The sequence below is a fragment of the Hyla sarda genome, chromosome 2, assembly GCF_029499605.1.
Source record: "Hyla sarda isolate aHylSar1 chromosome 2, aHylSar1.hap1, whole genome shotgun sequence".
Classification (NCBI taxonomy): Eukaryota; Metazoa; Chordata; class Amphibia; order Anura; family Hylidae; genus Hyla; species Hyla sarda.
In genome coordinates, this window is record NC_079190.1 from 26,706,705 (window position 1) to 26,720,981 (window position 14,277).

Here is a 14,277-nt window from a genome sequence, read left to right on the forward strand (position 1 = left end):
TTTACATACAACTTTGTACATTTAGTATAGTAGCTGTCAGACACCTTTAAAGGGGTATTCTGCCCTTAGACATCTTCTCCACTATGTAAAGGATGACCTGCTATAAACTTCCTTTAGAAAACCCTTAAAAACGGCTTTTATAAAATCCCATTCATGTCTATGGGATTTCGTGATTATCCGTTATCACCCGTTATAGCCTGTTATGAATAACTGATGTTATTTGTGACGGAAGAAAAAACGTCACATGCAGTAATTTTTCTTCCGTCACAATAACGGGGGAATAACGGTCGTTAAAATGTTAACATTGAAGTCTATGGCGGACGGATGAGCCTTTATGTCCTCCGTTTGCACCTGGTTTATAATATCCGTTATTACTTCTGAGCATGCTCAGAAGAGGTGACATCTGCAGACTACTGCAGTGCGGAGGGACTACTACTACTCCCATCATGGAACAGACTTGTTTCCATAATGGGAGTAGTAGTTCCTCAGCTGCGGGAGTCTGCCGGTGGTTGGGGAGGCTACATTAGTGTTTGTACTTCAACCCCCCCCCCCCCCCATCATGGAACAGACTCTGTTCCATGATGGGGGTTGTAGTACAGGGGCTGAGGGATTGATCGCACCGGGTCTCACTTCTGAAATGATTAAACAGATGACCATGAAGAGGTGTTAAAACGGCCATAAAATAACGGTATATGACGGATGATATAACGGGTCTTATCGGATGAATATGACGTTATTTTGACGGACGTTATTCAGCCGTTATCACCCGTTATTTCATCCGTTATTATACATCCGCTTTTTTAATCATACAATACAGAAAATGGATGTTTAATAACAGATGATACTCAGTGTGAGAGCAGCCTTAGATGTCTGATCATGGGGGTCCCGCAGCTGGGGACCCCCCGCAATCTCTCCTGCAGCACCCCCTGTCATCTGGTGCACAGAGCGAACTTCGCTCCATGCCTGATGACTGGAGATACAGTCAATTCAAGTCTATGGGAGGGGGCGTGACGTGATGTCACACCCCGCCCCCTCAATGCAAGTCTATAGGAGGGGGAGTAACGGCCGTCACGCCCCCTCCCATAGACTTGCATTAAGGGGGTGGGGCGTGACATTACGGAGGGGTGGAGCCTCTGGCCCCTTAGTCGCCAGTCATTAGGCACAGAGTAAAGTTAGCTCCATGCCCCAGATGAGGGGGGCTGCATGAGAGATTGCGGTGGTTCCCAGCATCAGGACCCCCGCGATCAGACATCCTATCCCCTTTTCCTTGGATAGGGGATAAGATGTCTAGGGGCGGAGTACCCTTTTAATGTGTGAATGGATGACCAGCAGTAGTCGTCTATTCACAGTGGTATATAACCATTTACTCGCAATGCAAGTTTACTATATAGAATGCAATGTCTGTATACATTCTGTTGCTATGTCACCTTTTAATGAAGTTATCAAGATCGCAAAAAACATGGCTGCTTTATTCCAGAAACAGTGCCACACCTCTCCATATGTTGTCTGTGGTATTGCCACAAAGCCCCATTTCATTAAGGGGTTACCCAGGATTGGAAAAATCATAACTGCTTTGTTCTTCTAAAAACAGCCCCTTTGTTCTTCTAATTACAGCTTGGCTCAATAGAAGTGAGCTGCAATGCCACACACAACCTGAGGACAAGAGTGGCGCTGTTTCTGAAAGAAGGCAGCTATGTTTGTTCTTAATATTGGATACTTGCTTTAAAGGGGTACTTCAATGGAAAACAATTCTTCTCAAATCAACTGGCTCCAGAAAGTTAAACAGATTTGTAAATTACTTCTATTTAAAAATCTAAATCCTTCCAGTACTTATCAGCTTCTGTATGCTCCATAGGAAGTTGTGTAGTTCCCTTCTGTCTGACCACAGTGCTCTCTGCTGACACCTCTGTCCAGAGCAGGAGAGGTATGCCCAGAGCAGGAAGGTTGCTATGAGGATTTTCTCCTACTTTGTACAGTTCCTGATATGGACAGAGGTGTCAGCAGAGAGCACTGTGGTCTGACATAAAATAACTACACAACTTCCCCTACAATAGCAAATGTATCTTGCTCTGGACAGTTCCTGACACGGACAGAGGTGTCAGCAGAGAGCACTGTGGTCAGACAGAAAACACATTTAAAAAGAAACTTCCTGTGGAGCATACAGCAGCAGAGAGTACTGGAAGGATTCCAATTTTTAAATAGAAGTAATTTACAAATGTGTTTAACTTTCTGGAGCCAGTTAATTTAAAAAGAATTGTTTTCCACCAGAGTACCCCCTTAATGGAGACACAATACCAAACACAACCATGGACAGCTACGGGGATATTTCTAGAAGAAAGCAGCCATGTTTTTGAAATCGTGGAGGCAAACTCTTTGATACTTTGGGGGGAGATTCATCAAGACCTGTGCTGAGGAAATGTTGACCAGTTGCCCATAGCAACCAATCAGATCGCTTCTTTCCTTTTGCCGAGGCCTTTTTAAACGAGTAGTCCAGTGGTGACCCAGTGGTGAACAACTTATCCCCTATCCTAAGGATAGGGGATAAGTTTGAGATCGCGGGGGGTCCGACCGCTGGGGCCCCCTGCGATCTCCTGTATGGAGCCCCGACAGCCCGCGGGAAGGGGGCGTGTTGACCTCCGCACGAAGCGGCGTCCGACACGCCCCCTCAATACGACTCTATGTCAGAGCCGAAGCACTGCCTTCGGCAATCTCCGGCTCTGCCATAGAGATGTATTGAGGGGGCGTGTCAGCCGCCGCTTCGTGCGGGGGTCGACACCCGCTATCTGGCCGGAGAGCCTGGCCCCCGTACAGAGAGATCGCAGGGGGCCCCAGCGGTCGGACCCTCCGCGATCTCAAACTTATCCCCTATCCTTAGGATAGGGGATACGTTTTTCACCACTGGACTACCCCTTTAAAAATGAAAGAAGCAATCTGATTGGTTGCCATGGGCAACTGGTCGACCTTTCCTTGTAAAAGTTTTGCTGAATCTTCCCCTTTGTCCTCAGACTTGTTCAATTTTAAATCTAGTGTTCAAAAATACGTATAGAAGAAGTAATAGATTTACTGGGCTGGAAGGGGATCCACAGAGGTTGGGCCTATAACTTCTCTTGTTTTCTCTCTTTCTTCTTTATATTTCTTTTTCTTCTCTTTTTTTTTTCTATATCTTTCGCTTATTTTTATCTATAATTAAAGGGGTACTCCGGTGTAAAACTTTTTTTTTTGTTTGTTTGTTTTAATCAACTGGTGCCAGAAAGATAAACAGATTTGTAAATTACTTCTATAAAATAATCTTAATCCTTCCAGTACTTATTAGCTGCTGAATACTACAGCGGAAATTATTTTCTTTTTGGAACACAGAGCTCTCTGCTGACATCACGAGCATAAAAAAGGTTTTGCCTGGAATACCCCTTTAATCCTTCTAGTACTTATTGGCTGCTGAATACTACAGAGGAAATTCTTATATTTTTGAGAACACAGAGCTCTCTGCTGACATCACGAGCACAGGGCTCTCTGCTGACATCTCTGTCCATTTTAAGAACTGTCCAGAGTAGGGGAAAATCCCCATGGCAAACATATGCTGCTCTGGACAGTTCCTAAAATGGACAGAGATGTCAGCAGAGAGCCCTGTGCTCGTGATGTCAGCAGAGAGCTCTGTGTTCTCAAAAATATAAGAATTTCCTCTGTAGTATTCAGCAGCCAATAAGTACTAGAAGGATTAAAGGGGTATTCCAGGCAAAACCTTTATATATATATATATATATATATATATATATATATATATATATATATATAATATATAATATATAATATATAATATATAATATATTATATATATGGTTTTGCCTGGAATATATATATATATATATATATATATATATATATATATATATATATATATATATATCTGGCTCCGGAAAGTTAAACAGATTTGTAAATTACTTCTATTAAAAAATCTTAAACCTTCCAATAGTTATTAGCTTCTGAAGTTTTCTGTCTAACTGCTCAATGATGATGTCACGTCCCGGGAGCTGTGCATGATGGGAGAATATCCCCATAGGAACTGCACAGCTCCCGGGACAAGAGTCATCTTAGAGCAGTTAGACAGAAAACAACAACTCAACTTCAGAAGCTAATAACTATTGGAAGGATTAAGATTTTTTAATAGAAGTAATTTACAAATCTGTTTAACTTTCCGGAGCCAGTTGATATATAAAAAAAAGTTTTGGCCTGGAATACCCCTTTAAGATTTTTTTTTATAGAAGTCATTTTCAAATCTGTTTAACTTTCTGGCACCAGTTGATTTAAAAAAAAATAAAAATAAATTCCGCTTTGAGTGTTAGAATTATTATGTTTAGGATGGTTTCTTTAAGGAATATTTTTTTTTGTGACCATTCAGATAATGTCGGACTAATTCAGTCCTACTAATGTATGATTTTTTCTTATCCTGTTAATGCATATAAAAAAAAAAAAATTTTAAATAAAATTTTTTTTTAAATAACTTCTAAGGCCAGCCTACGAAAAAGCAAAATAAAATGGAATGTTTATAATGTACAGTCTACAGCAGTGGTCTTGAAAACTGTGGACCTCCAGATATTGCAAAACTACAACTCCCAGCATGCCCGGACAGCCGTTGGCTGTCCGGGCATGCTGGAAGTTGTAGTTTTGCAACATCTGGAGGTCCACTGTTTGGAGACCACCGGTCTTGTGTGTTTCTCTATGCAAAATATTAGCAGTTATTTTGTGAGCGAATAGGGGTATTACTTTGGGTACTGACCGTCCACTGGACGCCATGCGATGTAACTAAACAAGCCAATGTCCTTCTTAGACAGATATGTCATCCTTGGGGGCCACAGGGATGCCTGGGTATTTGGAGGGCTTGACCCACAAAGCGGAGCAGCTGTAGTAAATGAAATTGTCAGAAGTGCTGGGAAATTGAAAAGACAAGGTAAGATATTTAGGGCTAGTTCTGAAACTATGGGTGTTCCTTAAAGGGGAACTCCTAAACTTAAAGGGGTACTCTGGTGAAAACCTTTTTTCTTTTAAATCAACTGGTGGCAGAAAGTTAAACATATTTGTAAATGACTTCTATTAAAAAAAATCTTAATCCTTCCAGTACTTATTAGCTGCTGAATGCTACAGAGGAAATTCCTTTCTTTTTGGAACACTGATGACATCACGAGCACAGTGCTCTCTGCTGACATCTCTGTCCATTTTAGCAACCATGCATAGCAGATGCATAGCAGATGTATGCTAAAGGCAGCATCGTGGTTCAGCGGTTAGCACTGCTGCCTTGCAGTGCTAGGGACTTGGGTTCAAATCCCACTAAGGACAACAATAAATAAAGCGTTATTATTATTATAATAACGTCAGCAGAGAGAACTGTGCTCATGATGTCATCAGAGAGCATTCCAAAAAGAAAATAATTTTCCTCTGTAGTATTCAGCAGCTAATAAGTACAGGAAGGATTAAGATTTTTTAATAGAAGTAATTTACAAATCTGTTTAACTTTCTGGAGCCAGTTGATCCTGGATAACCCCTTCTAACTACTTATCTCCTATCTACAGGATAGCGGTCAGACTCCCCGCAATCTCCTGCACGGAGCAACAAAAAACAGTGCTTGTGTATCTGTCTCCCCCCCCATAGAGAAGCATGGAGCCGTGGCTAGGGGATAAGTAGTTAAAGGGGTACTCCGCTGCTCAGCGTTCGGAACAAAATGTTCCGAACGCTTAGAGCCGGTCCCGTCACGGCCCCGTCCCCTGGTGATGTCACGCCCAGCCCCCTCAATGCTAGTCTATGGAAGGGGCGTGGCAGCCATATCGCGCCCCCTCCCATAGACTTGCATTGAGGGGGCGTGGCAGTGACGTCACAAGCCCCCGGCTCTAAGCGTTCGGAACATTTTGTTCCGAACGCTGAGCAGCAGAGTACCCCTTTAAGTACCAGAGTTCTTCTTTAAAAACAATGTGTCATCGGAAAATGACCTATTTTTTAAATTTAGTTTTCTATGCTAAACATATATTTTTTTTTAATCATTTTTGGTACTGTTGTAGCAGTTTTCAGCCTGGCCACAAAGCCTAATAATAGGCTAACACATGTTTTGTAGACAAAACTTTTGAGGTTTACAGTGACACCTTTTGCTAACAGGTAATATATGAAAATGAATATGCTCACCTTTGAATGTTGCTCTCTGCTGTTCCGAATGATGGATCCTATGTTGTCAATGACAGATCCTATGTTATCGGAATAAAGGAGTCACTTTTCATTGTAATCCTGTCTGTGTTGATAAAGTGATGACTGCTGAGTGAGAAGTGATCACCGAGGAACAGGAAGTGTAAGCCAATTGGGAGGCTTTAGTGGTCAGAAATTGCAGGATTTCAAGAGAGTTCTTGATGATATAGAAAATTAGAAAACAAAGATATTTTAATAAAGATGTTTAAAGGAAAACGGTCAGCTTGGTTACCCACATTAAACCCAATACACTGGATCATAGTGTGGGTCAACCGGAGTCCAACGAGGGGTCACTTACTTGAATATGTCCAGTAGGTCCTGAAATATGTCCCTCAGAAGATCCATTGCTGAATTCAGGGGGCGGGGCTTCACATGGGGGCGGGGCTTTGAGACTCCACTTGTCCACTTGACTAGCATGTGGAGTCACAGACAATGAATATGTAAATTGAACCGGTGAAGCCCCGCCCCCTGTAGCAGCTGCAAGTGCAGCTCAGCCTAGCATGGAAGGAGTTAATTAGCACTGCTGAGCACAAGTTAACTCCTTGGGGGATGAAGGGGGGTGTATACATTATACAGCCATCTACATAATCTGTATAATGTAAACAGTAAAGAGAATGACGCTAAGCCCAGCAAGATTTTACATTAAACCAGTGGATTTGCTAGTTTACTGTGACAAAAGACTTAAGTAGCGCTGCGCCACGAACAAAACACTTTCCAAAAGTTTGCGAGCTGAACTTTCAGAAAGCTTGCTGCACCCTATTTAACATCAAAACCTCATTTTGACATTAGCTTATTTATTCGTGACATAGCTTTTAAAGTGGGCATGAAACCATAAGGCTTCCTACCCTCATTATGTAGATATTTTTCTTATGAAAATGTACCCCTCAAGTGCCAAAGATATCCTTGTTTTAATTCATATTAAAAATAGTTTCAAAAGACCATGAATCAATCCCCTAGGCAGCAAAAGCCAAGCAGGTTTCCATTCCTTCACTGCATATCAGATTGGCCTCTGTCCGGCTTGTAAAAGCCTCCATTGGGTGGATTGACAGCCACTAGGCAGCAGTTTCAGCAGTACCACTCGCTTAAAGGGGTACGCCGGAGCTTAAAAATCTTATCCCCTATCCAAAGGATAGGGGATAAGATGCCTGATCGCGGGAGTCCCGCCGCTGGGGACCCCCGGGATCATGCACGCGGCACCCAGTTTGTAATCAGTGCCCGGAGCGTGTTTGCTCCGGGTCTGATTACCGGCGACCGCAGGGCCAGCGGCGTGTGAAGTCACGCCTCCGCCCCCGTGTGAAGTCACGCTCCGCCCCTCAATGCAAGCCTACGGGAGGGGGCGTGATAGCTATAAGTTTTCTATGTTTTATTTGTGTTTTTAAAAAGCTGCCAAAAGGTGTGTCCCTACTTGTCCAGAGCACATTTCCCCCCATCTCTGGCACAGACTTTGGACTCTTTGCTGACCTGGCAAAAGTCCAAAATCAGGAGATGCAGTCTGGAGTGTTGAGAGGGTGTGTGCAGCCTTAGACAATCATAGCCCAGAGCAGTTCAGTGTGTGAGATGAGCTGTGTGTAGCAGAGTGAGGGAGGAAGTTCTCCCCTGTATGGCTTCAGATGATGTCACGTCTGCTGGGGAACGCCCCCTTCCCAGTCTGTGAATCTGACTGAGACTAAGCAGAAAATACAGAACAATATCAAGGTAGAAAATGAAAAAATAATAAAAATAAAGGCAGGGGGTGGTTTATCATAATGGGGGCAATGAACTGGGAGATTATAAAATGTAACAAGATCATGAGAGGTACTCTTGAAGAACACCTCCTGTTTACAACCTTAAATGGAGACTCTCAATCCTGTTGTACATCTTGTTCCTTCTAGGTTGGAGGCCAAGGAGGACGATGATTTTTGCCAGCTGGGATGCAGAAGAGTACGGGCTCTTAGGCTCTACAGAGTGGGTGGAGGTAATGGGACTGGAATCTTCTTGTCTATGTACTCGAGACCTTCTATAAAAGACATTTCAGCTTCCGATGTCACTATCCAAATAAAATGAATTGGCCACTGAAGTATACAACAGGCCGGCATTCATAGGGCATACATACCATGATGGAAGACCATGCAGCCCTAAGGGGGGACACTAGAGAGAGACAGCCTAGCCTCAATCTATCCCATCCCTTTCTCTTTGCTGTTGGGTGGGCAGAATTCGTGCAAGATTCCCCTACAAGAGGAACTACATTGTTAGCAACCAAGAGGGTGAAGAATTACCGTAGCCCAAAGATTATGGACACATAATGCTAAGTGATAAAATTCTTTCATCTTGAAGTGGCCTATAGAGGGAGCTTAAGAGCTTAATGCAAACTGTTTTATTAAACAGTTAAATGTATGTATAGTATGCAGTAAGCTCCCACTTATGGTGACTACAAGCATCCAGAATTTGTAACATTTGGTGCTGTTTATGCAAGAGATTTGATGTCCGACTTCCTATAACTGCTCAGGGCTGGGGCAAGGATTTTTGCCTCACTAGGCAAAAGCTAATTTTGCCGCCCACTTGACTCGGCTCATTGACATGCCCCACCTTACTCCTGGGGTGACACACTGTAACAAACCTCCTCCTCATGTAATCACCTTACTCCTGGGGTTACACACTGTAGCAATCCTCCTCCTCATGTGCTCTTCTTACTACTGGGGTGACACACTGAAACAAACCTCCTCCTCATGTAATTTCCTTACTACTGGGGTGACACACTGTAACAAACCTCCTCATGTAATTTCCTTACTACTGGGGTGACACACTGCAACAAACCCCCTCCTTATGTAATTTCCTTACTACTGGGGTGACACACTGTAACAAACCCCCTCCTTATGTAATTTCCTTACTACTGGGGTGACACACTGTAACAAACCCCCTCCTTATGTAATCGCCTTAGCTGCTGTCAGGACCTGGAGAAATAATTTACTTGCGGAGGGCAGAACAGGGCCCCCATCAAGAGGACGCTCTAGGCAGCTGCCTATTTTGCCTTTAGGGGGAGCCAGCTCTGTTACTGCTTGTATATATGCCAGTATATATGCCAAAAGTGCAGATTTTGGTGGGATGATCCTGCCAACTGGCCTACAAAATGGACAAAGTTCATGCAATCCCTGTCCAAAATGGCCATTTTGAGGGTCTTTTGACACATCACAAAGACATGTAAAAAGTCTTGATTGATTGGGGTCTCAGTGCTGATCACAACAACAAGCTGGGAGAAGTAAGTGCACGCTTAGTGCTTTCTCCCTCATTTCTGTGACTCGTAACCTGAACGGACTTACAATATAAATCTATGGCACCGTCCAGGTCGAGGAGACTCGCACTTCTCTCCTGGCACCTTCTCTTCGCTTGGGGAGCACTCAGTGCGACCGATAAAGGCTCTGAACATGTCCGTTTTTATACAGATACACTTCAAATGTCCGGGTTTGACGGTTTTTATGTTTTGGCAGGTATGTCATGGTTGCTGTTAGTGATATCAACAATATTTCCTCTATTTGTTTCCCATTTTGTGCTTGTAGGAGAATGTTAAACTACTTGACAAAAGGGCGGTGGCGTACATCAATGCAGACTCCTCTGTGGAAGGTAGGTGCTATGTGCCACATGGAGTGAATACCTATAAATCCAATCTGTCCCTATCTAACCTCCTGTGTATCTAATCTTGTGTGTATCTAATCTTATCCTTTTGTCCCTTATTATTTTTCCCAGGGAACTATACATTGAGAATTGACTGTACGCCTTTACTATACCAGCTGGTGTACAGTTTGGCAAAAGAGGTAACTATCAGGCAATCAACAAATGGATACTTTGTAAGATAAAAGCTTTATATTGGTAGGTTATGTATATAAATGTGTGATCAGTGTGATCAGGGCCGACCCTGCAATAGGTTCATTAGACCCAGGCAGCATGTAACGCTTTGCAGCCACCAAAAATTATTTATTTATAGTTACTTTGCCAGCCAAGATGGTTTATTTTTTAGGCGCTTAAATAACTTCTATATTGTTAATATTAAAGGGGTACTCCACTGCTCAGCGTTTGGAACAAACTGTTCCGAACGCTGGAGCTGGTGTCGGGAGCTCGTGACATCATAGCCCCGCCCCCTCAATGCAAGTCTATGGGAGGGAGCCATGGTCCCTGGGCTGAAGTTTGTCTTCCGATTACAGTGTGCGCAAATTGAGCCGGCACACTGTTATAGCCCCATATTGTTTGTGTTAAATCTCTGACCTCCTGCCATAAACTAGAAACCTGTGGACAGTCCCACAGACAATGCCAGAGATCTGCTCTGGGCAGCTGACATGTAGGGCAATGTGTGAGTTAAAGTGGGGGTGGTGGGGTCCCATGCCATTTGGAGGCATAAGTCGCTTTATGTACTATTCGCCAATTAAGTTCCTTTAACTGCGCACTAGGGGTAGAGTTACCTACTGCCAACAAACCTTCTTCATTGAAACCTGTAAATCTGACTCCTTTATGTGTGAGGACCACTTAAAGGAGTACTCCGGTGTGCACTTTTTTCCTTTTATCCCGTCCGGGCTTGGCTGAAAAATTGGCCAGGATAAGTGCCTTTTCTGCATAATTGAGGTACTTGGCGATCACCTGTCTCGGCCGTGCATCAGCCGAGGAAGAATGAGATGGAGATTGCGATTTCTGCGGTCTCAACCTATGGGCTCGTTCTACAATATAGCGGGCACTCAGCCCCAGCGCCTGTGGCAGATCTTCAGCACATATGGTATGTAACTGATGTGCTGGGATTGATGCAGGCAGCCCCATTAACCTCACATTGCTCCGTCGCGAGCGTTTCTCTAAGTCATCTGTTTTCTCCTGCAGAGCTTTAGTGAGTCACAGGGATTGTTGGAGTTGTTGTTTGGTAGACATCATTTCCTCCTCCGCCACACTTAACCCTTCTTCCAGATCAGCTATCTGCCCAGTATGGAGAGCCACATCCCCTTGCACTGTGGATAACACTGTGGCTATTGTGCTGTCTAGCTGTAGCTTAATATCAGGTTGTAAAAGCTTGGCTACCTCTGCGGCCAGGAGAGTGGCTAAAGCCTTAAGAGATGGGCAGTCCATGTATTAGTATATCTTTCGAGTCTGACATTGAGATAGGCGCCGCTCCTCCTTGTAGAGCAGATGAAGACTGCCGAGGTTCTTCACTTGTGGCGCGAACTGCCGCCATCTTCCCTGCACCTCCCTCCCCCTGTTGCAGAGGTGGATTGCCCGCACGCTGGCCTTGTCCATCCCTGTTCCTGTGTAGAAAACAGTCCATCCGGTCCTCTGGACGTTCAGGAGACTGGCGAGTATGGGTATAGTCCCGATATAGGCAGTTATCTGTGGCGGGGAACTGGTAGAAGGTGCAGTCAGTACAGAGCCCTGTCTCCTCACTCCTTACATCCGCGCGCCGGAACCGGAAGTCCCCAATTTATATATATTTTTTTTTCTACAGTATTTAACCAGGTGAGTGATGTAGTGGTTTGGAACTGAACATAATGATACTTTTAGGGGGATAGACTTTGTCTAGTAATGTATATCTTGTAATGTACATTCCTGTTCCTGCAGTACACTTTAGCCAGGAATTCAGCCATTTCTGTCTCCCTCCTGCTATAAGAGATGCTATGGGTGTAATGGAGCAATACATTTCATAATAAATATCATATAAATTTCAATAAATTAGCAAAAATGTCTAAAATGTTTTCCCAGAGACGCAGGACCAGAATCTTTCCTGGCCTTAGAACCTATGTCCAGGACCCCGACCATTCAACCCCCGAATACACACAACTTAAAAAAGTCCCACAGCCCCACAAAATGCAGCTACTAAGTATAAAAAAAATGTAGTGGAGCATCAAGACCGGAACACAAACACTAAACAACTGTTAACACAGGTTTTTTCGTATATTAATCTTTTAGATTGGGTCAGATCATGCACATATTTTCAATAAGCAAAAAGGGAATTAAGCCGCTGCCATACTGCTGTTCATGTTCACATTTATATGTATTTGGGAGAGAATCAGTACAATCCCTATGCTCAATAGACTTGGCCAACTTAGATCTGCGTATTAATGTCTTTACCAATGGCATCTTCTTGGATTCCTTCCATGGCTTATTATAATCCCCTTCCCCTCTTATCCATCTCCCTAGATCCCCAGCCCCGATGACGGCTTTGAAGGTAAATCCCTCTATGAAAGCTGGCACCAAAAGAATAACTGGACAGACTATAAGGACGCTCCAAGGTAATGTATTCACAAAGCTGACTGCACTTCAGACCCAGAAGATTGTTTATATATCAAATCTCCGCACCAGAACTTGTCACCAAGATTGCCTCATTTTCTCTCACTAGTCGCAGCAGTGCTTTCCCTCTATATTTGCAGACAGTACTTTCCCTCTTTAGTAACAGCAGTACTTTCCCTCTGTAGTAACAGCAGTACTTTCCCTCTGTAGTAACAGCAGTGCTTTCCCTCTATATTTGCAGACAGTACTTTCCCTCTGTAGTAACAGCAGTACTTTCCCTCTGTAGTAACAGCAGTGCTTTCCCTCTGTAGTAACAGCAGTGCTTTCCCTCTGTAGTAACAGCAGTGCTTTCCCTCTGTAGTAACAGCAGTGCTTTCCCTCTGTAGTAACAGCAGTGCTTTCCCTCTGTAGTAACAGCAGTGCTTTCCCTCTGTAGTAACAGCAGTACTTTCCCTCTGTAGTAACAGCAGTACTTTCCCTCTGTAGTAACAGCAGTACTTTCCCTCTGTAGTAACAGCAGTACTTTCCCTCTGTAGTAACAGCAGTGCTTTCCCTCTGTAGTAACAGCAGTGCTTTCCCTCTGTAGTAACAGCAGTGCTTTCCCTCTGTAGTCGTAGCAGTGCTTTCCCTCTGTAGTCGCAGCAGTGCTTTCCCTCTGTAGTAACAGCAGTGCTTTCCCTCTGTAGTAACAGCAGTACTTTCCCTCTGTAGTAACAGCAGTGCTTTCCCTCTGTAGTAACAGCAGTGCTTTCCCTCTGTAGTAACAGCAGTGCTTTCCCTCTGTAGTAACAGCAGTACTTTCCCTCTGTAGTAACAGCAGTGCTTTCCCTCTGTAGTAACAGCAGTGCTTTCCCTCTGTAGTAACAGCAGTGCTTTCCCTCTGTAGTAACAGCAGTACTTTCCCTCTGTAGTAACAGCAGTGCTTTCCCTCTGTAGTAACAGCAGTGCTTTCCCTCTGTAGTAACAGCAGTGCTTTCCCTCTGTAGTAACAGCAGTGCTTTCCCTCTGTAGTCGTAGAAGTACTTTCCATCGGTAGTAACAGCAGTGCTTTCCATCTGTAGTTGTAGAAGTGCTTTCCTTCTGTAGTCGCAGCAGTGCTTTCCATCTGTAGTGACAGCAGTACTTTCCTCTGTAGTCGCAGCAGTGCTTTCCCTCTGTAGTCGCAGCAGTGCTTTCCTTCTGTAGTCGCAGCAGTGCTTTCCTTCTGTAGTCGCAGCAGTGCTTTCCCTCTGTAGTCGCAGCAGTGCTTTCCCTCTGTAGTCGCAGGAGTGCTTTCCATCTGTAGTTGTAGAAGTGCTTTCCTTCTGTAGTCGCAGCACTGCTTTCCATCTGTAGTGACAGCAGTACTTTCCTCTGTAGTCGCAGCAGTGCTTTCCCTCTGTAGTCGCAGCAGTGCTTTCCTTCTGTAGTCGCAGCAGTGCTTTCCTTCTGTAGTCGCAGCAATGCTTTCCCTCTGTAGTCGCAGCAGTGCTTTCCCTCTGTAGTCGCAGGAGTGCTTTCCATCTGTAGTTGTAGAAGTGCTTTCCTTCTGTAGTCGCAGCAGTGCTTTCCATCTGTAGTCGCAGCAGTGCTTTTCATCTGTAATCGCAGCAGTGCTTTTCCCCTGTAGTCTCAGCAGTGCTTTTCCTCTGTAGTCGCAGCAGTGCTTTCCATCTGTAGTTGTAGAAGTGCTTTTCCTCTGCAGTCTCAGCAGTGCTTTCGCTCTGTAGTCGTAGCAGTGCTTTCCCTCTGTAGTCTCAGCAGTGCTTTCCCTCTGTAGTCGCAGCAGTGCTTTCCCTCTGTAGTTGCAGCAGTGCTTTCCCTCTGTAGTTGCAGGAG

At 44.2% G+C, this 14,277-nt stretch overlaps 1 protein-coding gene across 1 annotated transcript in view; it reads left to right on the top strand.

The window, feature by feature from the left end:
• LOC130358318 (putative N-acetylated-alpha-linked acidic dipeptidase) overlaps positions 1-14,277 on the top strand; it is a 63,710-nt gene that overhangs the window by 36,626 nt on the left and 12,807 nt on the right. The window contains exons 10-14 of the mRNA XM_056561407.1: positions 4,826-4,945; positions 8,097-8,179; positions 9,759-9,822; positions 9,946-10,013; positions 12,370-12,461. Of these exons, the coding sequence (XP_056417382.1) occupies positions 4,826-4,945; positions 8,097-8,179; positions 9,759-9,822; positions 9,946-10,013; positions 12,370-12,461 (427 nt within the window). The remainder of the gene's footprint in view (positions 1-4,825; positions 4,946-8,096; positions 8,180-9,758; positions 9,823-9,945; positions 10,014-12,369; positions 12,462-14,277) is intronic.